At 44.1% G+C, this 23449-nt stretch overlaps 3 protein-coding genes across 5 annotated transcripts in view; 2 read left to right on the top strand and 1 right to left on the bottom strand.

Moving 5' to 3' along the window:
• The window catches only part of LOC137658725 (uncharacterized), a 57030-nt gene extending 45363 nt beyond the window's left edge, over window positions 1-11667 (top strand). The window contains exon 3 of the mRNA XM_068393729.1: window positions 11243-11667. Coding sequence (XP_068249830.1) covers window positions 11243-11375 — 133 coding nt within the window. The 3' untranslated portion in view covers window positions 11376-11667. The remainder of the gene's footprint in view (window positions 1-11242) is intronic.
• The window catches only part of LOC137658724 (LHFPL tetraspan subfamily member 2a protein-like), a 195568-nt gene that overhangs the window by 121724 nt on the left and 50395 nt on the right, over window positions 1-23449 (bottom strand). The gene's annotated exons all lie outside the window — the stretch shown is intronic.
• Window positions 11903-23449, top strand: part of LOC137658722 (organic cation transporter protein-like) — a 178880-nt gene continuing 167333 nt past the window's right edge. For all 3 annotated transcript variants that reach the window (XM_068393725.1, XM_068393721.1, XM_068393724.1), the window contains exons 1-2: window positions 11903-12039; window positions 12838-12957. The gene's annotated coding sequence lies outside the window, so the exon portion shown is untranslated. The remainder of the gene's footprint in view (window positions 12040-12837; window positions 12958-23449) is intronic.

The following is a 23449-nucleotide window of genomic DNA, read 5'->3' as shown; positions in this document are numbered from 1 at the left end:
GATTCTGGCTATCTGCTAAAATCTTCAGCCTCAGTCTACCAGGCAAAGTGGAATGTCTTCTGTGGTAGGTGTCGTGGAAGGGGTCTTAATCCACTCGATGCCACTATTCCATCAATAGTGGAGTTCCTCGTGTATTTGCAGGAAGAAATGCGTCTTTCAGTATTAGCGGTTAAAGGCTATCGCTCAGCCTTGAGTCTTGCTTTTAAACTGAAAGTAATGGACATTTCCTTATCGCTGGAACTTTCCCTCCTCATATGCGAAGTTATGAACTTACGTGTCCTCAGTCTGAAGTGAGACCTCCCCCGTACGAACCATTGCGCCAGGCAGCAGATCAACACCTGACTAGGAAGACTGTGTTCCTACTCACCTTGGCATCAGCCAAACGAGTTAGCAAACTTCATGGTCTCCCTTATGACGTCGCCCTTTCAAGGGGATGGGGAGAGGTAAGCTTCAGTTCCGTCCCTGAGTTTGCTGCAAAGATTCAGAATCCGGAGGTTTCGGATCCTAGTTTCGAATTCTTCCAGATAACGAGTCTCCTCTCTGTAACCCAGATCATCTGTTACTATGCCCAGTAAGGTTTTTTGAGCCACTACCTCAAGAGAAGAGCAGCAGCTTGGCCCAGAGTGTCCACGCTCTTTGTAAGCACGAGCAGAACTAAGGGGAGGGTCATGAAGAATACAATCTCGGCATGGATTTGCAAAGTCATTGACTTTGCTGTGAATCCCGACCCTCCTCCAACACTGTCCCAGAGCTCATGATGTCAGGGGTGTTGCTATGTCCTGGCCTACAAAAAGATCTATCCTGTGATACAGGTATTGCAAGCAGGTGTGTGGAAACGACAAACAACATTCACCGCCAACTACTTGCAAGATCCGACCCACAGGAACCTTGAAACGTTCTCTATCTGTCCCGTGGTGGCTGCACAACAGCTGGTTTAATACCTCAAGCTTCTTATTGGAGAAGTAGCAGAAGGTTGAGGGCATTGGTTACTGGGGTTTTAGTGAATGAAAAGGAATGTCTGGCTCTTTTCCTTTCTTCATCCTCCCCTCTTTAGGGGAAATCAGCATCCCAGAACCTTTGCACAAGCTGGCCTCAAACCTCTGCAGGTAAACCATCGCTCCCTTGTGTAACCTGGTATTGGGAATGTCTCGGTGTCTTCAGTTATTTCTTACAAGACTCGGAATAACGTTTACTTGGACAGTCACATTGCTAGTTTATCACCACACAACTTGGGTAGGCCGTTGACAATGCTTAGCAGGTTTAGTGAGGTTTTAGGGTCTCCTTATTGTTGCACAAAAATCTACACAGATTGGCAGGGATGTCCACCCTCTTAATGGTGAGTCGCCCCAATAAATAGCGTTGGTTTGTATTCCAGTTATGGAACAAATGACAAATTCAGAGGTAATTTGTATTTTTCCTAATAATACAAATCTTAGCTATGTATATGTACTTGCCTGCCAACCCTGTTCCCCTTGAAGTCCTATCTCCAAGCATAGTGAGTGCAATCATAGGTATGTGAGTGGGAGGGGTAGCAGGCTAACCCACCTAACTAGTGGAATGGGTAGTTACTCCCTCCTAAATTTTAATGGCTTGTCCTTTCGGCGAAGCCCTATAAATAGCTAAGGTTTATATCTTTAGCAAAACTACAAATTATCTCCGAATTTGTCATTTTTGAAACCAATGGTAAAACAGATGTCTTGATACCTCAGAAGGTCATCATCCTCAGTTTATCAGTCGAAATTGGCAATCTTTTGTCATTGGTGTCTCTCTTCTTGGTGCTGAATTTTTGCTTTACCTCCGGGAGGAAAGTCGGCTGTAAAAGCTTATTGCTCAGCCTTGAGTCAGGTCTATAGACTGAAAGATGATATTTCCTATTCTGTGGAGTTATCTATGCTTATACAAAGCTTTGAGCAAGCTTGCCCCCAGTCAAAAGTTAGATCATGGAAGGTTATGAAAGTTCTGCATTCCCTTAAAAGTCTCTGACTGAGACTTGGCTCTTAAGACAGTCATTTTGCTCTTCCTAGCCTTAGCCAATAAGGTTGGTGAACTGCATGGTCTTTCCTACTACATCCTCCATTCAGTGGGATGGGGCCAGGTCTCGTTCAACTTCATCCCTGAGTTCTTTGCAAAAACTCAAAATCTGGCAGTCGAGATTTGAGTCTTCGGGAAGTAAACGATGATTCTAAGTGGCTGTTTTTGTGTCCTGTGAGAGTGCTAAGTTGCTATCTCAAATGCTCAAGAGGAGCTCACCCTCATACAAAACATGTTTGTTACTACTGACAGGGTAAAGAAAATCACAAAAAACACCATTTCTTCTTGGGTTAGGCTGATCAATGACTGTGCCATTAATCCCTCTCCTTCTCAATAAGGAAAGGCACGACCCAGAGCTCATGATGTCAGGGGCGTGTGGCATTCAGAAAAAGTCTTTCTGTGACGTTGGCACTACAGGCTGGTGTATGGAGGTGCCAAACCACTTTCATAGGCCACTACCAGTGAGACGGAACACACAGGTCCCTAGATATATTCTCTGTAGGATACAGTATATGGTGGTTGTTCAACAAGTCATATAACTACCTTTGCTCCCTCACAGGACTACAGTCATCCCTTCTTATATGTGGAGCTAGGTAACGGAGACAGGCGCAGAAAGTGGTGGGTTAACTCCTAACCTACCAATTCACTGCCCATTGCCTATGGGTAGTCGGCTAACGAACTAAGTAACCCACCGTATTGCCTAATACTGCTTTTACATGGCTTCTATCACAGTATACTTAAGCATTGTGTTAATGAATGAACACATTTCAGTAAGTGTACTGTACATGTTCACATGCATACTACAGTACTTACATGGTAAGACTATTACAGTACAGTATACACATTCATGCGTACATATAATACAAACAGTGACAACAAAACTCTGTTGTTCCAACCCAACAACATTCTCTGATACTGTAGTGTATATTACTGCAATATATGTACAGTATTATCACTATAGTAAAGCTTAATTAGCTAAGATAACACTCATGAGTGATCGCTGTTTTCAACAGGTCAAGTCGCACCATTCAAACTCACCATACACATACAGTACAGTATATACATTACTACTGTATAGTACAGTAATATCTCACAATACGAAATTAATTGGTTCTGTGATGACTTTTGCACTGTGATTTGTTCGCATTGTGAGTTCCAATTTACATGTAAATCGCCTACTTGATTTCAAGCCCAACAAAAACACCACATTAAGTTTTTATTATAAGGCTAAACTCCACTAAATATGTACAATGAAATGCAACCATTTGGATCATTCAATAATAACCTAACAGTTAATAACCTGTAAATTAAATGTATAATTAGAACAGACAGTACAACAATGCAATAATAAATAGAAAATAAAGTAACAAAAATATGGAACCTTACCTTTGGAGTGAGGCAGTGTCCGAAAGCAAATCGGCGGGTCAGCCGAGGAGGATGACAAATGGCAGAAAATATTAACACTTAACTTTACAGTAAACTTTAAATTTCTTTTATTTTGCATTTCTCTAATTTTTTTTTTTTTTACTTTACGTTTTGTATTTTATAAATTTAATAATTTTCTTCATCACTGCCTCTTTTTTTTTTTTTTTTTTTTTTTTTATTAGTTTCAGCTTCCTCTTGGTAATTCTATACAATAGCTTTGCCACTAATTTTTCAATGTTTAACTTAGCCGGTGATTATAATAGCTGCAACTCTGTTGCTCGACAGAAAACTCTTAGGTAAAATTCGCCAGCGATCGCTACACAGGTTGCGGGTGTGCCCAACAGCGCCATCTGTCGTCCAAGTACCCAGTACTCAATGTAAACAAAGAACTCAATTTTCTCTCTGTCGTGCTCCCGACAAGACGTGCTTATTCGCTGTTGCTAACTGGATTTGTTTTCACAACTAATTGGTGAAGTACACTATTCTAGTTTTGAGCTTTCGCTGTGCAGGCTTTTTCTTCACAATTCCTTGAACTCTTTTTGATTACGGATTCTTTGTTGATGACTTTTTGATAGTTTTTGAATTCCCCTTTGACCAATTCAAAATGGCTGACCCTTCACAAGTCCCAAAATTTAGGAAGTGCAATGCTAGGGACTGTTCAAGGCGTCTTCCGAAGGCCTCTATCGACCCTCACACTGTTTGTTTCCTATTGTTGGGATAAAACCTGTCAATTGGAAGATCGATGTGAGGAGTGCGTTGGGCTTTCGGAATTCGATTTTATCGAATTCCGAAAATATACACGTAGGCTAGAGAGAGATAGAGTTAGGAGAAGTTCCTCTCGTTCTATTGACATTTCCTCTCCTCATGCCCCACAACCTATTCCTTCCCCTGTAGTGGTTGCTCCTAATCCCCCTTCTGGCACTCAGGAACCTTCGATGGCTGATATGATGCGTGCCATCCAAGCTCTGGGTGAGAGAGTTGAGTCACTGGCTAGTGACCGTAATCAGCTCATGGCGGATGTCAAGGAGCTGAAGTGTAAAAGTGCAGTGGGAAGTGATAAAGTGAGTGATAGTGTTGTGGATAGTGTTGCGCTTGAGGGTTCGTCTGTTCGTGCCTGTCGTCCTCCTAGTCCGGGACCTCTTGCAAGCTCTCAAGTCCAGGGGAGAAGCAATGTCGTACGACAAATGGGTTCGAGAGGCTTTAATCAGCGAACAGACGTTCCCTCCGTGGTTTCGGGCATATCTACCCAAGATCGCCCTGCCTAACAAAGACGAGAGAGCCCATTTATACCTCGTCTGCGGAAGAGGTTTCTCGCAAGAAACCATGGACCAAGGTCTCACGACCGTTAAAGCGCAAGTCGGTCCCTTCCGCGCAAGTCCAACGGCCCAGCTGTAGCCACTGGGTCAGTTCGGACTCGCTGCAGTCATCCGATAACTGCTCACCTCCTAAGAGAGGCAAAGCGGTACCGCTTCAGACAGTTACACCGTCTGTCGCCGCACCTGCTCCTGTAGACCCTAAGTGGTCTTTACTGTAAGACATGCAGTCGCAACTCACGTCGCTTATGCAGGACTTTCGTGCGGAGAAGGTTGCTGCCGCACCAGTAGCTAGTGCAGCTCCTTGCCTACAACCACCCACACGATCGGTTGTGCGTCCTGGTGACGCTGAGGTAATCTCTCACGCACTCCAGTTGAGAGAGTTCCGCCACCCATGTGTTCCAGTGTGATCTGCCAGCCGCATGTTGACGTTCAGCGACGCACGGAGGTATCCGTTGACGTCCGTGAGGTTCAACAACCGTCAGAGTTTTTTTGTTTTGATGCGGTGCGTCAACCTCCGCAACCCAGTGTGGTTGCCACTGCGCACCCACATCAGTCTGGAGTAGACGCTGTGCGTCCCCGCGCTGCTATGGTTGTTGCCAGCTCACAGACTGGGCAACAGTTCCATGACGTTGCGTCCGGCTCAGTCACGCATGCACCCGTGCGGCCGGACTCAGCCAACCACCCGTTACCCACTCCGTTGCCGTTCCCTCATCAGTTATCGGATGAGGGACTTTCTGATGATGATGGTGCTGCACATGAAGATGAACCACACTCAGAACTGGACGAGCCCAAGTCTACGCAACCCTCTTTGGACTTTAGGAAAGTTTTGGCCCTGTTCAAAGAGATGTTTCCGGACCAGTTTGTGTCTGTAGCTCCGCGTTCGCCTCCGTCAGAGTTTGTGTTAGGCATGCCGTCAACTGCTCCTGCCTTTACTAGACTCGTCCTCGCACGCTCGTCCAAGAGAGCTTTGCGAGTGATTGGAGAATGGCTGCAGTCCAAAAAGAGTTTAGGGAAGACAGCTTTTACGTTTCCCCCTGCTAGACTCTCTTCTAGATCGAGCGTCTGGTATGCCACGGGAGAAGTTCTCGGCTTGGGAGTTCCTGCCTCTGCCCAGGGCGACTTCTCAAGTCTTGTAGACTCTCCCCGCCGCCTAGCCATGAGACGCTCGAAGATATGTTGGTCATCTTCGGACCTGGACCACCTTTTGAAAGGGATATTTAGAGCCTTCGAGGTATTCAACTTCTTAGACTGGTGTCTAGGAGCTCTAAGCAGAAAGATCTCTCCGACGGAGAAGGAGACTTTCTTGCTCATTATGTCTTGCATGGACAAGGGCATACGTGATGGGTCTAATGAGCTTGCTGCATCCTTTGTGTCCGGAGTCCTTAAGAAGCGTGAAAACCTGTGTTCATTCCTTTCAGCTGGAGTTACACCATGCCAGAGATCCGAACTTCTGTTTGCTCCTCTTTCTAAGTGCCTTTTTCCAGAGGACCTGATTAAGGAGATTGCTGCTGCTTTGATACAGAAGGATACTCATGATCTTGTTGCGTCCTCTGCTCGCAAAGCTACCCCTTTGCCTACCTTGTCAGCTAGACCAAGGATGGACACTCCAGCGTCCCGTTTTATTCCGCCCTTTCGTGGCAGAGCCTCCAGCAGAGGAGGTGCTCGTGCCGAAGGGAGACGTGGAAAGAAGAAAGGAACCAAGTCCTTTAAGGGCAGAGTCTGACTGCCAACTTCTTCAGACAGCAGTGGGAGCCATACTCAAGAACTTCTGGCAGACCTGGGAAAAGAGAGGCGCAGATGCACAATCTGTGAAGTTGCTCAGAGAAGGGTACAAGATCCCGTTTGTACGAAAACCCCCTCTAGCAACGTCCCCCATCGATCTCTCTCCCAGGTACAGAGAGGAAGACAAGAGACGGGCATTGAAACAGGAAGTGTCTCTCTTACTAGAGAAGGGAGCGGTAGTCAAAGTCCTGGACCATCAAACCCCAGGATTCTACAACCGTCTCTTCTTGGTGTCCAAGAAGACAGGAGGGTGGAGGCCGGTGCTAGACGTCAGTGCGCTGAACGTCTTTGTCACAAAGCAGACGTTCTCCATGGAGACCACAAAGTCGGTTCTAGCAGCGGTCAGAAGGGAAGACTGGATGGTCTCGTTAGACCTAAGGGACGCCTACTTCCACGTCCCCATCCACCCGGACTCCCAACCTTTTCTGAGATTCGTTTTCGAGAAGGTTGTCTACCAGTTTCAAGCCCTGTGCTTTGGCCTAAGCACAGCTCCTCTTGTGTTTACGAGGCTGATGAGGAATGTAGCCAAATTCCTTCATTTAGCGGACATCCGAGCCTCCCTCTATTTGGACGACTGGCTTCTCAGAGCTTCTTCCAGTCGTCGCTGTCTGAAGGATCTAAAGTGGACTCTAGATCTGACCAAGGAATTGGGTCTCCTTGTCAATATGGAAAAGTCACAAGTGGTCCCATCCCAAACTATTGTGTATTTAGGGATGGAGATTCACAGTCTAGCTTTTCGGGCTTTTCCGTCGGCCCCCAGAACAAGCCAAGCCCAGCTATGCATCCAGAACATGCTGAAGAAGGAACGATGTTCAGTCAGGAAGTGGATGAGTCTGATAGGGACGCTATCATCCCTGGAACAGTTCGTAGCATTAGGAAGACTACACCTCCGTCCTCTTCAATATCACCTAGCATTTCACTGGAAAAAGGACAAGACGCTAGAAGCGGTCTCGATCCCCATTTCCGAGAAGATGAAGTCTTGCCTGACATGGTGGAAGGACAGTATCAACCTCAGAGAGGGTCTGCCCCTGGCTGTTCAGACTCCCAACCACGTTCTCTTCTCGGACGCATCGGACGTAGGCTGGGGCGCGACATTAGACGGTCGGGAATGCTCGGGAATATGGAACTCGAGTCAAAGGACAATGCATATCAACTGCAAGGAGCTACTGGCAGTACATCTGGCCTTGAAAAGCTTCAGGTCTCTCCTTCAAGGCAAAGTGGTGGAGGTGAACTCGGACAACACCACGGCTTTGGCGTACATCTCCAAGCAAGGAGGGACCCACTCACTGACGCTGTACGAGATCGCAAGGGACCTCCTCACCTGGTCAAAAGGTCTAAACATATCGCTAGTTACGAGGTTCATCCAAGGCAACTTGAATGTCATGGCAGATTGTCTCAGTCGGAAGGGACAAATTCTTCCAACAGAATGGACCCTCCACAAGGATGTATGCAAGAGTCTTTGGGCCACCTGGGGCCAGCCGACCATAGATCTCTTCGCAACCTCGATGACCAAGAGGCTCCCAATATATTGCTCACCAATCCCGGACCCAGCAGCAGTTCATATAGATGCCTTTCTCCTAGATTGGTCTCATCTAGATCTATATGCATTCCCTCCGTTCAAGATTGTCAACAAGGTACTGCAGAAGTTCGCCTCTCACGAAGGGACAAGGTTGACGCTAGTTGCTCCCCTCTGGCCCGCGAGAGAATGGTTCACCGAGGTACTTCGATGGCTAGTAGACGTTCCCAGAAGTCTTCCTCTAAGGGTGGACCTTCTACGTCAGCCACACGTAAAGAAGGTACACCAAGGCCTCCACGCTCTTCGTCTGATTGCCTTCAGACTATCGAAAGACTCTCGAGAGCTAGAGGCTTTTCGAAGGAGGCAGCCAGAGCGATTGCTAGAGCAAGGAGAACATCCACCCTTAGAGTCTACCAATCGAAGTGGGAAGTCTTCCGAAACTGGTGCAAGTCAGTATCAGTATCCTCGACCAGTACCTCTGTAACTCAAATAGCTGACTTCCTCTTATATCTGAGGAAAGAACGATCTCTTTCAGCTCCCACTATCAAGGGTTACAGAAGCATGTTGGCATCAGTCTTCCGTCACAGAGGCTTAGATCTTTCCAACAATAAAGATCTACAGGACCTCCTTAAGTCTTTTGAGACCACGAAGGAGAGTCGTTTGGTTACACCTGGTTGGAATTTAGACGTGGTACTAAGATTCCTCATGTCAGACAGGTTCGAGCCGCTACAATCAGCCTCCCTGAAAGATCTCACCTTAAAGACTCTTTTCCTGGTTTGCTTAGCCACAGCTAAAAGAGTCAGTGAGATTCATGCCTTCAGCAAGAACATCGGTTTCTCATCTGAAACGGCTACATGTTCTCTACAACTTGGTTTTCTAGCCAAAAACGAGCTGCCTTCTCGACCTTGGCCAAAATCGTTCGATATTCCAAGCTTATCGAATATGGTTGGAAATGAACTAGAAAGAGTCTTATGCCCTGTCAGAGCTCTTAAGTTCTATTTAAAACGAACTAAACCTTTAAGAGGCCCGTCTGAAGCTTTATGGTGTTCAGTTAAGAAACCATCTTTGCCTATGTCAAAGAATGCCTTATCCTATTTTATCAGACTGTTAATACGAGAAGCTCATTCCCATCTGAATGAGGAAGACCAAGCTTTGCTGAGGGTAAGGACACATGAAGTTAGAGCTGTCGCAACTTCCGTGGCCTTTAAACAAAATAGATCTCTGCGAAGTATAATGGACGCAACCTATTGGAGAAGTAAGTCAGTGTTCGCGTCTTTTTATCTTAAGGATGTCCAGTCTCTTTACGAGGACTGCTACACTCTGGGACCATTCGTAGCAGCGAGTGCAGTAGTGGGTGAGGGCTCAACCACTACAATTCCCTAATTCCATAACCTTTTTAATCTTTCTCTTGAAATGTTTTTATTGTTGTTTTTTTGGGTTGTCCGGAAGGCTAAGAAGCCTTTCGCATCCTGGTTGATTTGGCGGGTGGTCAAAGTCATTTCTCGAGAAGCGCCTAGATTCGGGGTTTTGATGAGGTCCTGTTGTATGGGTTGCAACCCTTGATACTTCAGATCCTAGGGGTCGATCAGCATCCTGAGAGGATCGCGAGGCTCCGTAAGGAAGACGTACTTAAAAAGGCAGAGTAATTGTTCAAGTCGACTTCCTTACCAGGTACCTATTTATTTTGTTTTTGTTATTTTGATAACTTCTAAAATGAAATAAAAATTCTTAGCTCATAATAATGTAAACATATAATGCTGGTCTCTACCCACCCCCCTGGGTGTGAATCAGCTATTATAATCACCGGCTAAGTTAAATATTGAAAAATGTTATTTTTATAATAAAATAAATTTTTGAATATACTTACCCGGTGATTATAAATTAAAGGACCCTCCCTCCCTTCCCCAATAGAGACGCAGTGGACTGAGGAGAAAATTGAGTTCTTTGTTTACATTGAGTACTGGGTACTTGGACGACAGATGGCGCTGTTGGGCACACCCGCAACCTGTGTAGCGATCGCTGGCGAATTTTACCTTAGAGTTTTCTGTCGAGCAACAGAGTTGCAGCTATTATAATCACCGGGTAAGTATACAGTATTCAAAAATTTATTTTATTATAAAAATAACATAATTTTCCACTTTTACCTTCACTCCTTCATTCCACCATTCACTGCCCTTCCTCATGCCGCCTCCAACAAACTTCTTGCCACAGCATCCGTCTTCTATGTCAGCTGAATTTTTAATAAGTTGCAGGTAAGCCTCATGTTGCTGCTTGGCTAAGATATCCTTAAGAGGTGGAGTTAGGGACTGGGTAAAATCCCAGTGTGTATATATGCAAACCTACTGCTTATATTTTGCCTAATTGGTGTCACGTTAGTATTTTACGCTCACTTCTCACCTTGTATGGGCTGTTGTCCCTCAGTCATCATCATGCCTATGGTTAATGAGGTGTCAGGATGCTCGTTTTGCCCTCTACCATGCTGAGATGCGATCCTGAGTATTTAGTTCCAACCAGTTGGAAAGAGGACTTCCACCCACCACAGTGCGAGTCTCTTAAGTAAAGAACAAGGGTTTGTATTCGTGTCGGAACAAATGACTTATTTGAAACTAATTTGTATTTTTCCTAACTATACAAACTTGAGTTCTTAGCACAAATCTTACTATCACCTACCCTCAGAAGTCCCATTTATAATCAAAGTAGGGTAGTTGTGAGCAACCAGGAGGCCGGTACTTCCCTGCTACCCACTTGTAACCATGGACTGGTTTTTGACTCCTCATTAAAAGTTTTTTACGCCTGTGTTCCAGCTTGTGCTAATTTCTATATCATATGCAAAGAATTCAGGCTTGTATAATTAGGAAAAATAAAAATTACTTTCAAATTTGTCATATTTTCCTTGAAAATTTGTCTATTGTAGTCACAAGCTATAGTTAAAGATATTAAGAAAAATGTACAATAGTTTGCTTATCTTTTAGAAATTGTATCATTTGAGTTTTGTAATGACAGGGAGACACTTGATTATTGGAAATCCTTTACCAATATGATTTTTGCACCAATGTTCCCATTAGAGAAGACCAATTTTATATTGATGATATTGATTTTGATTATGTACTTTTTATAATTTGTTGAATTTACAATTATTAGGTAATCCTAATTTGGCTTGCCCCCTTCACAGGGAGGTACGGTCTCCTGATGTGCGGCAGCTGAGGACAGCTGTTTCCTCTTTCATGGATCTTCTTCATCTTGTGTCAAAGACCATAGATCAATTTGGGCCTCCTCTTCAGCAATCAAAAAAGTTATGTGCTTAAGTTATTTGCACTTGAATTATTTTACTTAAGTTTTGTGCATTACCTTTTTTCAAGGTTACAGTTTGGTTATTTTTTTAGCTCTTGATTAAAATTCACTATATTGAACTGTTTGATAATCTTGGTTGCTCTGCATCTTTGTGCAGTTCACAAATTAATAATTTTGTCTGAATATAAATGCCTTTGAGTCATTGTTGTGGAACTTATTTGTGCATTAAATCTCTTGATGGGAATTACTTACATATTGTTGTAAGGTTTTTGCATTTAAATTCGATTGAAAATTTTTTTTTTTGATTAATTTCAAACCATGGGGGAGCACACACCCGCCCCCTCGCCTGGGCGCTCATACTATGGTTTCGTTTTATACTTACTAGGATGGGCCTGTATTATAACGTATCTCGTGTGGGCAATGGTCCCCCACAGTTACTTGTCATCCTTGGGCCTTACTTACATCCCTCAGCCTTATTGGGCCTTAGCTTTTCCAACTGTTATGATCACACTCGTTCTTGTTTTTGTTTTCCTCATTTATCCTTCAATCAATTTCCTGCTAGCAATACCTCCGCATGACATCAGGAACATTACAGATGGAATGGCATTGAAGGAAGAGGACTATTCTCATGTTGGACTATTCACTGTGCCTCCAGTCTATGATCTCGATATATCCCAGGTTTGTAGGGACTTATATATGTATTAAAATGTTTTTTGAATTTTTAATGTATTGGTGGATCTCATGGTACTATTACTGTAATGCAACTCGACATAGAATGTTTTAGGAGATGCAAGCATTTGGATAGAAAATCACAATTATTTGAATTTACTTTCTATTTATATTTTGGAATGTATTTGTAGGCAAACATTTTGTTTGTACTGTAAATAATAAAAATTTAGCACTAAACATCTTAATATTGAGAAGTGAAGGAACTTTTTGTTTGTTTTTATAACTTAGAAAATAAAAAATGTCTTGGTAAGAATAGAAAAGGGTGATAATCATATACTGTAAACTTTTCTTGAAAAATACTACAGTATTCATAAGAATTTTTATAAAACAATGAATTTTAGAAGACACTGTGGTAGGATATTTTTCATATTTTTTTGTATTTTAGGAGTATTGTACTATAAAAAGAGCATAGAATCATTTAGATGATAACTGATATAGCAGGGATTTCATTGACATGAATGTATAATTGTAAGGTCTGGAATATCCAAAGAATTTGCATTCAGAATTACATATTAGTAATGTATATCTTTTTAGCAAAGTTTTCCTCTTTGCTGAGAATTTGTACAAGATTAGGAATGTGTTTCCAATCATGCGAAAGTTGTGTTAGAATCAGCATGTGGTATGAATGCATAAATTTGGTACGGTAGAAACATTGAAAATGTGATTGTCTATGTTTGAATAAGATTGTATTTGACCAGTGTTGAGTTTGATTCTCCTTGAAGTTTGATTATGCTATTAATTTTTCAGATTCATGTATTGGAAGTGCATCAAATTGCATGTCCATGCATTCTGTACAGAATTAAAGCTTATAATTGGTATTTACTTACAACAGCTTTGGAAACTAAGGAAATTTAAAATCTTTAAGTGGTAAGTACAGTTTAGTGCTGTAGGAATAGTTCATGTAGTATTTGTATATATAGATAAAGTTGGATTTTGCAATAAAAGAAAAGGTAAGTTCTATGCAATATTATTCTGTTTTGGTATGTTTTATGAAACTTAGTCATTTGTAGATATGGAGCAAGGTGTTATTTAATCTACTGTATAGTAAAGTACTTTGATATGCACAATCTTGAAATGTAGTTTAGAAGTGGTTAGCACCCATGTTTTTTTGTAATTTGTTTTTGCACTTATGGGTCGGAATACCATAACATAAAGAGGTTGGTAATGCTAGTGTCTTTTATTCCTACACGAATACAAACCGTCATCCTTTGTAATGAGTGTGACTTCAGTGAAGCTTGAACAGCTGTTGAAAATTTAATGAGTTGATCATAACTTATCTGCTGGTGATGTGTGAGCCCCACCAACCTGTCAGTCAGTCACTTAGATACTCACTTTGGACTTTAGCGGCAAGCAGTACACATGTATTCTTGCTACCTCTCAAGTTTTTACTGTTTTTAATTTTTGCGTAGACATATTGTTTTGTTCAGGCAGACCTGGATAAATGAACTAAAACGTACAAGGATATGCAGCTAATCGAGTTAAAGCTGTAAATGTATGACAGGTTTATGTGCAAACCTTCCATTAATCTAATTATCATTCTGCCTTTTGCGAATGGCTGTATGACCGTAATTATCCCCTTGCTGTATGAGGCATTATGACAATGGCAACAACCTGAAAACCTAAGGATGTTGGTCTTACTTGAGGCATCGCTGTTGTTCTGTCGGTGGGAGAATGTGTTTTACTGCTGCCAGGACTAGTGGTGTCTTCATGACCCCTACTTTACCTGTGGAGACGCTGAAGGTATCGGTACCTGCTGGTATTGTCGCTTCTTTTGATGAGGCCCTTGTGGCATCTTTTGTGGGAACATGGTCATTAATTTCCAAGACCTTGACCCCAAAGGAGGCTGGCAAGAAGTGTGTATACTCCTCCTATGCCTCATCATTTTCAGATTCTTCTGATACTGCTACTTCTGAAAAGATATCATCGAAGATGGCCAGGAAGAATAATTGATAGTTGGGTGAGGCTCCGATCAATATCTACCTGCTTGCGCGTAAGAGAAGTGATGATGCAGTACAGAGAACCAACCCATACCTGCGAAGGAGCCTCAGTAAATGGTATAGTGGTTTATACTACTGATACCAATGCAAGCTGATGACACACTCCGTTGGTCGGGATGGATGTCACCACCCTACTCCTCTTCCTTCCCCTGGACGATCAAGGTACACCTCTGTCTCTCACTAAGGATACTTTGCTCCCGAAGGAAGAGAAATTGGCTTACTGTGTGGGGAGAGGAACCAGCAATTAGTGTTCTTGCTTTTACGAGCCACTATACAAAACATTCCTTCACGTGAGTAGAATCGGAAATACAATCCTTGGACCCTGTGTCTCTGGCAATGATCTGACTTGCTCACTCATGCAGGAACAAAATCACCTGGCACCTGCTCTTTTCCCGCATGACCAGTCCACGCACTGGGAAGTTACTAGGAGCAAGACCAAATGACCACCCGGAACTGCTCTCAGCGCTTTTACGAGCTTTGAGTGCCCCATCAGGTGCTTGCTATTGTTGGCAAGGTTCTTCAACACCAAATGAATGGTAAGCACACTGCAAGCTCAAACACTGCCAGATACCTTGCTCAAGAGGCTAAAGTATGCTGTATTTCATCAGTCTCCAGAGATGTACAGGCCAAAGTCAGCTTTGCTTTTGAAGGGGAGCCCTCAGGTCCCCTATCAACCTCTTCAGGATACACTCCCAGTTCCATTTTTAGGTCTTGCTTTCTCTGGAAGGAAGGAGTTGTCTTTAGGAGGGTTTGTTGAGACCTCCTTCCTTTAGGGAGGAGTCTCAGGCTTTCAGTGCCCCAAATAGCGCCTGACTGCTTACCGAGGCTGAATGTTTGTTTGTAGATGCTCTTGCACTCATTTGTGAGGGCAATGATCTTTGAGAGGCTACTGTCACCCTTGTGAAAGTGAGTTCGATGGTCATTGATCAGTGTTTTGGTACCCCCAAAAGATCTATGAACTCACTTGAGTTGAGTTGCTTTGTCGGAACTTACTTGCATGATCGTGGCCATAGTGAATGCTCAGATCTTCTGTCCTGAGAATTCACTGCAGTCTAGCCAATTGAGCAAGATCCTGCCTCCTTCACTCTCTTGACAGAGAAGATTTTACATGCCCAATGGTGCGAGGTTGTCTCTTTTCCCATTGATCCTTCAATTTCTGCATTAACAGTGGGTTTGCCTGTTGGAGAGACTCAAGACTGAGGGCAGAGTCTTCTCAGCTCTTAAGTTTGCTACCATGAAAACTTCTAACACGGCCAGCTTCGTAATGGCTTCCTGTGTCGACTAGTCATCCAGTTCAGTTGCCTACTTCACCACTACTCAAGATTTGTCAAATCCTGAGATGTTGGCGGAGTACTGCAAGCTAGTTGGTAGTGTGAAGGCAGTGACCTTCGTCGCACACTTTTCAGCAAATCAATGGACTAACTTGTTCCTGAAGAGGAGGAATAATGTTGTTTCCAGGTTCTCCAGGCTAGGTGGTTAAGATGGGACACCAACATTTGAAGAACAAAGAGGCTACGTTGCTTTTTCCTCAGAGGGATGCAGAGGCTACGTTGTAGAAGCTGAGGAAGGCTAGCCATGACTCCCTTATTCACCTTGCAGTTACCTTCAGAGCTTAGTCCCTTTAAAGTGGACTGCTGTGAGTGAGATATTCGATCTCTGCCACAATTTCATATTTTTGATTTATTAATGTGTTCAAGAAAATTTTGGTATTTCAAGGTAACCTGTAAAGTCTATCAAATTTCTTATGTCATAGTACATTATACTTTCTCACCCTATTGTATTTTTGTCATCTCCTTTTGGAATTGACCACCTATTAAAAGATTATCTTCCTCTGAAGGCCACATCCAAAATGGTTGCTTAGATTTATTTGTATTAATCATATTGTCTGTTATATGCAAACAGCCATTATTTTACTGAAAGTTAATAGGTAGATTGTAAAATAATAATAATAATAATGATAATAATAATACTGGCGAAATCCGATCAGTGAATGCACATTGCTAACCCAAGAAACAATTTCGGAAAAGGGCTAGTTTCTTTTTCATTGAAATTTTACAATTAAAGTAATAGTTTGCATTTTAACAATTAAATGGAACCTTTTTCTTTTTATTTTCCAGATACAAAATAGGAAGTATTGTGTTTTTTTCTTGGGTACACTACCACCAATTGCATAATTTGATAAAACAGCGCTTTTGAGAAAGGATTTAGCGCATTTCTGGTGCATTTTGGAAGCTCCTGTAGCGCATTTTTAAAATCAGTAATGGCAACCCTCGTCATTGGAGACTTTTCTCGAGGTTTCTACAGTCAATTCTTCCTGGTGGAAACATTAACTGGGAACTGGAGATTGACATTTCATTGACATTTCACTGCTGAACAAGTTTGTATAGGTACCGTATTTTCTGCCATCAGAGAGAAAGACTTCCTGCTTTTGATGGACCTAAGGGATGCATATCTTCATACAGGATACCCTTTCATCAGTTCTCTAGAAAGCTCTATGTGCATCATGAAATACTAGTTTTGCAGGAATATTCGCCAAGAATCATGGAGTTATCCAATGAAAACGATATTTGCATCTGACTGAAGGTGGATTCCGGTCTAAATAGAAAACTTTATTTATTACATAGTTATACAAAATGGCAGTGTAGATTTGCTCACCGCAAAGCTGGTTAATGCTGTAGATAATTTTTCTATGCGTGTTTGTGCATTTGCAAATAATTGCAATTGTCATGTTTCATATACCATTTGTAAAGGGCATTCTTTTTATTTTCACACGTTATATGAAAAAATTTAAAATATGAACATTTCTAAACTATATAGAAAACTTTATTTTAAATTTAGTTATGAAAGTTAAAAATATATTGTCTGCCTTTGCTCTACAATTGCTCAATATTTTTCTTATTAAACCAATACATTCAATTTATGAACTTTGCTTAAAATTTATTGAGCTTTCCATTGCATTGGCAATTTATTTCCTAGTTATTCATAACTTATTTGTTGCACAACATGGCCAAGAAGGTATGTTACACAAAAATTTTACACGTATAGATAATTTTTTCTATGCGTGTTTGTGCATTTGCAAGTACAGTGTAGTTGCAATTGTCATGTTTTATATATCATCTAAAAGGGCAAATGTCAATTATGAACATTTCTATATAAAAAAAAACTTTTATTGTGAATTTAGTTACAATAAAAAGTTGTATTGTCTGTCTTTTCTCTACCATTCCTCAATTTTTTTTGCTTACTAGACCTATTTATTTTATTTTTAGATTATTTAGGAAATTTATTCAGCTTTCCATTGCAATCTTTAATTTTTTAGCATTATGTATTACATAGTTAAAACACTAAATATCAACATAGATATGGTCACTGCAACACTGGTTGAGGCCTGGTTTTATGCATAATTTTATGAATGTATTGTTAATTTTTTTCTGAGATAGACTATGCATTTGCGAATAATTGCAATTGTCACTTTTCATATACCTTTGAAAGAGCATTTTTTTGTATTTTGACATAGTGTATGGAAAAATGTAAAAATCTGAACATTTATATATAAAAAAACTGTCCTAAATTTTGTATATATATTTGCTCTACAGTTGCTAATTTTTCCTAACAATGCATATAATTTTTTATCCAAGGGTTGAAAAGAAATTATATTCTGCTTTCTATTGCAATTTTAAGTTTTTTCCATCTTCATTCTTTGGTTAGTAACACTACGAAACATAAAAGTAAATAGTTTGATGGCATTGCCAATGTAGAATATTTAGCATTTTTCAATATTAAACTTACCCGATGATCATATAGCTGTCAGCTCTGCTGCCCGACAGAAAAACCTACGGGCGGAATACGCCAGCGATCGCTATACAGGTGGGGGTGTACATCAACAGCGCCATCTGTCGAGTAGGTACTCAAGTACTCTATGTCAACACAGAACCAATTTTCTCTCTGTCGTGCCACCGGCAAGACCTACTGAATACGCTCTTGTTTTCTGGATTGAATTTCACGTTATTTGGTGAAGTATTCATCTCTAGTTATTAGCTATCGCTGTGCAGAAGTTATCTTCAATACTTCCTTGCATTCTTTTTTTGGATTTGGATTATTTGTTGACGACTTGGATAGATTTTGAATTCCCCCCTTTGACTAATTCAAGATGTCTGACCCTTCTCAAGTCCCCAAGTACAGGAAATGTAGCGCTAGGGACTGTTCAAGGCGTCTTCCGAAGGCCTCTATCGATCCGCACACCGTTTGTTCCAATTGTAGGGGTAAAGCCTGTCAATTGGAAGATCGATGTGAGGAATGCGCTGGGCTTTCGGAATTCGGGTTTCAAGAATTCCAAAAATATGCACGTAGGCTAGAGAAGGATAGGCTCAGGAGGAGTTCGTCTCGCTCTATTGATTTTTCCTCTCCCCATGCCCCTCAACCTATTCCTTCCCCTGCAGTGGTTGCACCCGACCCCCCTGCTAGCTCTCATCAACCTTCAATGGCGGATATGATGCGTGCCATTCAGGCTCTAGGTGAGAGAGTTGAGTCATTGGCTAATGACCGCAATCAACTCATGGCTGATGTCAGAGAGTTGAAAGGTAAAAGTGCAGTGGGAAGTGAAGTGAGTGTCAGTGCAGTGAAAAGTGTCAGTGTTATGCATGAGGGTGCGTCTGTTCGTGCCTGTCGTCCTCCCAGTCCGGGACCTCTTGCAAGCTCCCAAGCCCAGGGGAGAAGCAATGTCGTACGACCAAAGGGTTCGACAGGCTTTAATCAGCGTACAGACGTACCCTCCGTGGTTTCGGACGTATCTTTCCGAGATCGTCCCACCCACAAGAAGGCGAGTGAGCCCATTTATTCCTCGTCTGCGGAAGAGGTTTCTAGACAGAAACGATGGACCAAGGTCTCACGGCCTCTTAAACGTAAGGTCCCTTCCGAGCTAGTCCAACGGCCCAGGTGTAGCCACTGGGTCAGTTCGGACTCGCTGCAGTCATCCGACGACTGCACACCTCCCAAGAGAGGCAAGGTGGTACCGCAACAGGCAGTAACTCCGTCTGTTGCCGCACCCGCTGTGTTAGACCCTCAGTCACAACGGACAGTAGCTCCGTCTGTTGCCGCTTTTGTAGACCCTAAGTGGTCTTTACTGCAGTCTATGCAGACTCAGTTAGCTGCGGTTATGCAGGAGTTTCGTGCGGAGAAGGTTAACGCTGCACCCGTTAGCCTACAACCTACCACGGTTGTGCGCCCAGCTCACGCTGAGGCTGCCTGCTCCCACACTCCGACTGCGGAGAAGGTTGACGATGCACCCGTTTGCCTACAACCTGCCACGGTTGTGCGCCCAGCAGACGCTGCGGCTGCCTGCTCCCACACTCCGGCTGTGAGAGCTCCTCCACCCATGCGCAGTCGACCCTGCCAGACGCATGCTGACTCCCACAGACGCACGGAGAACTCCGTTGCCGTGCGTGAGCTACCACAACAACAGGAGGGTGGAGTTAGGCTGCCGTGTTTTGACGCGGTGCGTCAGCCTCCGCAACCCACGGTGGTCTCCGCTATCCTTCCACAGTCGGGGGTAGACTCTTTGCACACCCACTCAGCTTTGGTTGTTGCCAGTTCTCAGACTGACCAACAGTGGCATGATGTTGGGTACAGTGCAGCCACGCATGCACCCGTGCTGCCGGACTCAGTTTTCCAGCCCACTCCGTTGCCTCTTCCTCCTCAACATTCAGATGATGGTATCTCTGATGATGACGAAGCTGCGCATCTTGACGACCAACACTCCGACATCGAAGAACCCAAGACCACGCCTCCCTCCTTAGACTTTAGGAAAGTGCTTGCGCTCTTTAAGGATTTGTATCCAGACCAGTTTGTGTCTGCAGCACCACGCTCACCTCCCTCTGAGTTCGCTTTAGGCATGCAGTCAGCAGCTCCTGCCTTTACGAAGCTCGTACTCGCTCGCTCGTCCAAGAGAGCTTTAAGGGTACTGGGAGAGTGGTTGCAGTCTAAGAAGCAGTTGGGAAAGACTTCCTTCATGTTTCCCCCGGTCAAGCTTGCTTCCAGATCTAGCGTCTGGTATGCCACGGGAGAAGTTCTCAGCTTGGGAGTTCCTGCCTCTGCCCAGGGCGACTTCTCAAGTCTAGTAGACTCTCCCCGCAGGCTGGCTATGAGACGCTCCAAGATTTGCTGGACCCCTTCGGACATGGACCATCTTATGAAGGGAGTTTTCCGCGCTTTCGAGGTCTTTAACTTCCTGGACTGGTGTTTGGGAGCATTGAGCAGGAAGACCTCCCCTTCGGATAAGGAAACTTCCATGCTCATCATGTCCTGCATGGACAAAGCCATTCGGGATGGTTCTAGTGAGCTTGCGGCTTCTTTCGTGTCTGGGGTACTCAAGAAGCGAGATCACCTTTGCTCCTTCTTATCAGCTGGAGTCACCCCATGTCAAAAGTCGGAGCTGATGTTCGCTCCACTCTCTAAGTGTCTCTTCCCTGAAGAGTTGATCAAGGAGATTGCTGCCTCCTTGATCCAGAAAGACACCCATGACCTGGTGGCTTCATCCGCACGCAAAGTCACACCTTTGCCCTCCGTACCTAGACCTAGGATGGACACGCCAGCTTCTAGGTTCATCCCGCCCTTTCGTGGCAGAGCCTCCAGCAGAGGAGGTGCTCGTGCCGGAAGTCAACGTGGGAGCAAAAAGAAGAGTTCCAAGTCCTCTAGAGGCAGAGTCTGACTGCCATCCTCTTCAGACAGCAGTGGGAGCCAGGCTCAAGAACTACTGGCAGGCCTGGGAGAACAGGGGTGCAGACGTACAGTCTGTGAAGTTACTCAGAGAGGGGTACAGGATTCCATTCTTACGCAAACCCCCTCTAGCAACGACTCCCATCAACCTCTCTCCCAGGTACAGAGAGGAGGAAAAGAGGCTAGCCTTACAGCAAGAGGTGTCTCTCTTACTACAAAAGGGAGCGGTAGTCATAGTCCGGGACCATCAATCCCCGGGCTTCTACAACCGCCTCTTCTTAGTGCCGAAGAAGACAGGAGGGTGGAGACCGGTGCTAGACGTCAGTTCTCTGAATGTCTTTGTCACAAAGCAGACGTTCACCATGGAGACGACAAAGTCGGTTCTAGCATCGGTCAGGAAGGAAGACTGGATGGTCTCGTTAGACCTAAAGGACGCGTACTTTCACGTCCCCATCCACCCAGATTCCCAACCTTTTCTAAGGTTCGTTTTCGGGAAGGTCGTCTACCAGTTCCAAGCCCTGTGCTTTGGCCTAAGCACGGCACCTCTAGTTTTTACCAAACTGATGAGGAATATTGCCAAATTCCTCCACTTAGCAAACATTAGAGCCTCCCTCTATTTGGACGACTGGCTTTTAAGAGCTGCGTCAAGTCGTCGCTGTCTGGAGAATCTACAGTGGACTCTAGATCTGGCCAAGGAATTGGGTCTCCTGGTCAATATAGAAAAGTCCCAACTCGTCCCATCCCAAACTATAGTTTACCTAGGAATGGAGATTCAGAGTCAAGCTTTTCGGGCTTTTCCGTCGGCCCCCAGAATCAATCAAGCCCAAGAATGCATCCAGTCCATGCTGAAGAAGGACCGGTGTTCTGTCAGACAGTGGATGAGTCTGATAGGGACGCTTTCATCACTGGACCAGTTCATCGCGTTAGGGAGACTTCACCTTCGCCCCCTTCAATTTCACTTAACTGCTCACTGGAGAAAGGACAAGACGCTAGAAGCGGTCTCAGTTCCTATTTCCGAGAAGATGAAGTCGTCACTGACTTGGTGGAAGAACAACATTCTCCTCAGGGAGGGTCTGCCTCTGGCTGTTCAGACCCCCGACCACCTTCTCTTCTCGGACGCATCGGACACGGGCTGGGGTGCGACGTTGGACGGTCGGGAATGCTCGGGCACGTGGAATGCGGTTCAAAGCGAGTTACACATCAACTGCAAGGAGCTACTGGCAGTTCATCTGGCCTTGAGAAGCTTCAAGTCCCTCCTTCTAGGCAAGGTGGTGGAGGTGAACTCCGACAACACCACAGCACTGGCGTACATCTCCAAGCAAGGAGGGACTCATTCGATGAAGTTGTACGAGATCGCAAGGGACCTCCTCACCTGGTCAAGAGATCGAAACATCTCCCTTGTAACGAGGTTCATTCAAGGCGACATGAATGTCATGGCAGACCGCCTCAGCCGGAAGGGTCAAATCATCCCAACAGAGTGGACCCTTCACAAGAATGTATGCAACAAACTATGGGCATTGTGGGGCCAACCCACCATGGATCTGTTTGCAACCTCGATGAACAAGAGGCTCCCAAATTATTGCTCACCGATTCCGGACCCAGCAGCTGTTCTCATAGATGCCTTTCTTCTGGATTGGTCCCATCTAGACCTTTATGCGTTCCCCCCGTTCAAGATTGTCAACAGAGTACTGCAGAAGTTCGCCTCTCACGAAGGGACAAGGTTGACGTTGGTTGCTCCCCTCTGGCCCGCGAGAGAATGGTTCACCGAGGTACTGCAATGGCTAGTAGACGTTCCCAGAACACTTCCTCTAAGAGTGGACCTTCTGCGTCAGCCGCATGTAAAGAAGGTACACCCAAGCCTCCACGCTCTTCGTCTGACTGCCTTCAGACTATCGAAAGACTCTCGAGAGCTAGAGGCTTTTCGAAGGAGGCAGCCAGAGCGATTGCTAGAGCTAGGAGGACATCCACTCTCAAAGTCTACCAGTCGAAGTGGGAAGTCTTCCGAAGTTGGTGCAAGTCCAAATCAGTATCCTCAATCAGTACCTCTGTAACTCAGATAGCTGACTTCCTGTTATACCTAAGGAAGGAAAGATCCCTTTCAGCTCCCACGATCAAGGGTTACAGAAGCATGTTGGCAGCAGTCTTCCGTCACAGAGGCTTAGATCTGTCTAACAACAAAGATCTACAAGACCTCCTTAAGTCTTTTGAGACCATGAAGGAGCGTCGGTTGGCCACACCAGGTTGGAACTTAGACATGGTACTAAGATTCCTTATGTCAGCAAGGTTCGAGCCACTTCAATCAGCCTCTTTTAAAGATCTCACTTTGAAAACTCTTTTCCTCGTCTGCTTAGCAACAGCTAAAAGAGTCAGTGAGATACACGCCTTCAGCAGGAACATTGGATTTACATCTGAAACGGCTACATGTTCCTTACAGCTTGGTTTTTTAGCCAAAAACTAACTTCCTTCTCGTCCTTGGCCCAAATCGTTCGAAATTCCAAGCCTTGCTAGTTTGGTTGGAAATGAACAAGAAAGAGTACTGTGCCCAGTAAGAGCTCTTAAGTACTATTTGAAACGGACTAAGCCATTACGTGGACAATCAGAAGCTTTATGGTGTGCCATTAAGAAACCTTCTTTACCAATGTCGAAGAATG

This window comes from Palaemon carinicauda, chromosome 19 (assembly GCF_036898095.1).
Source record: "Palaemon carinicauda isolate YSFRI2023 chromosome 19, ASM3689809v2, whole genome shotgun sequence".
NCBI lineage: Eukaryota > Metazoa > Arthropoda > Malacostraca > Decapoda > Palaemonidae > Palaemon > Palaemon carinicauda.
Note: the sequence above shows the minus strand (reverse complement) of the source record. Positions and strands in the feature narration are given on the sequence as shown.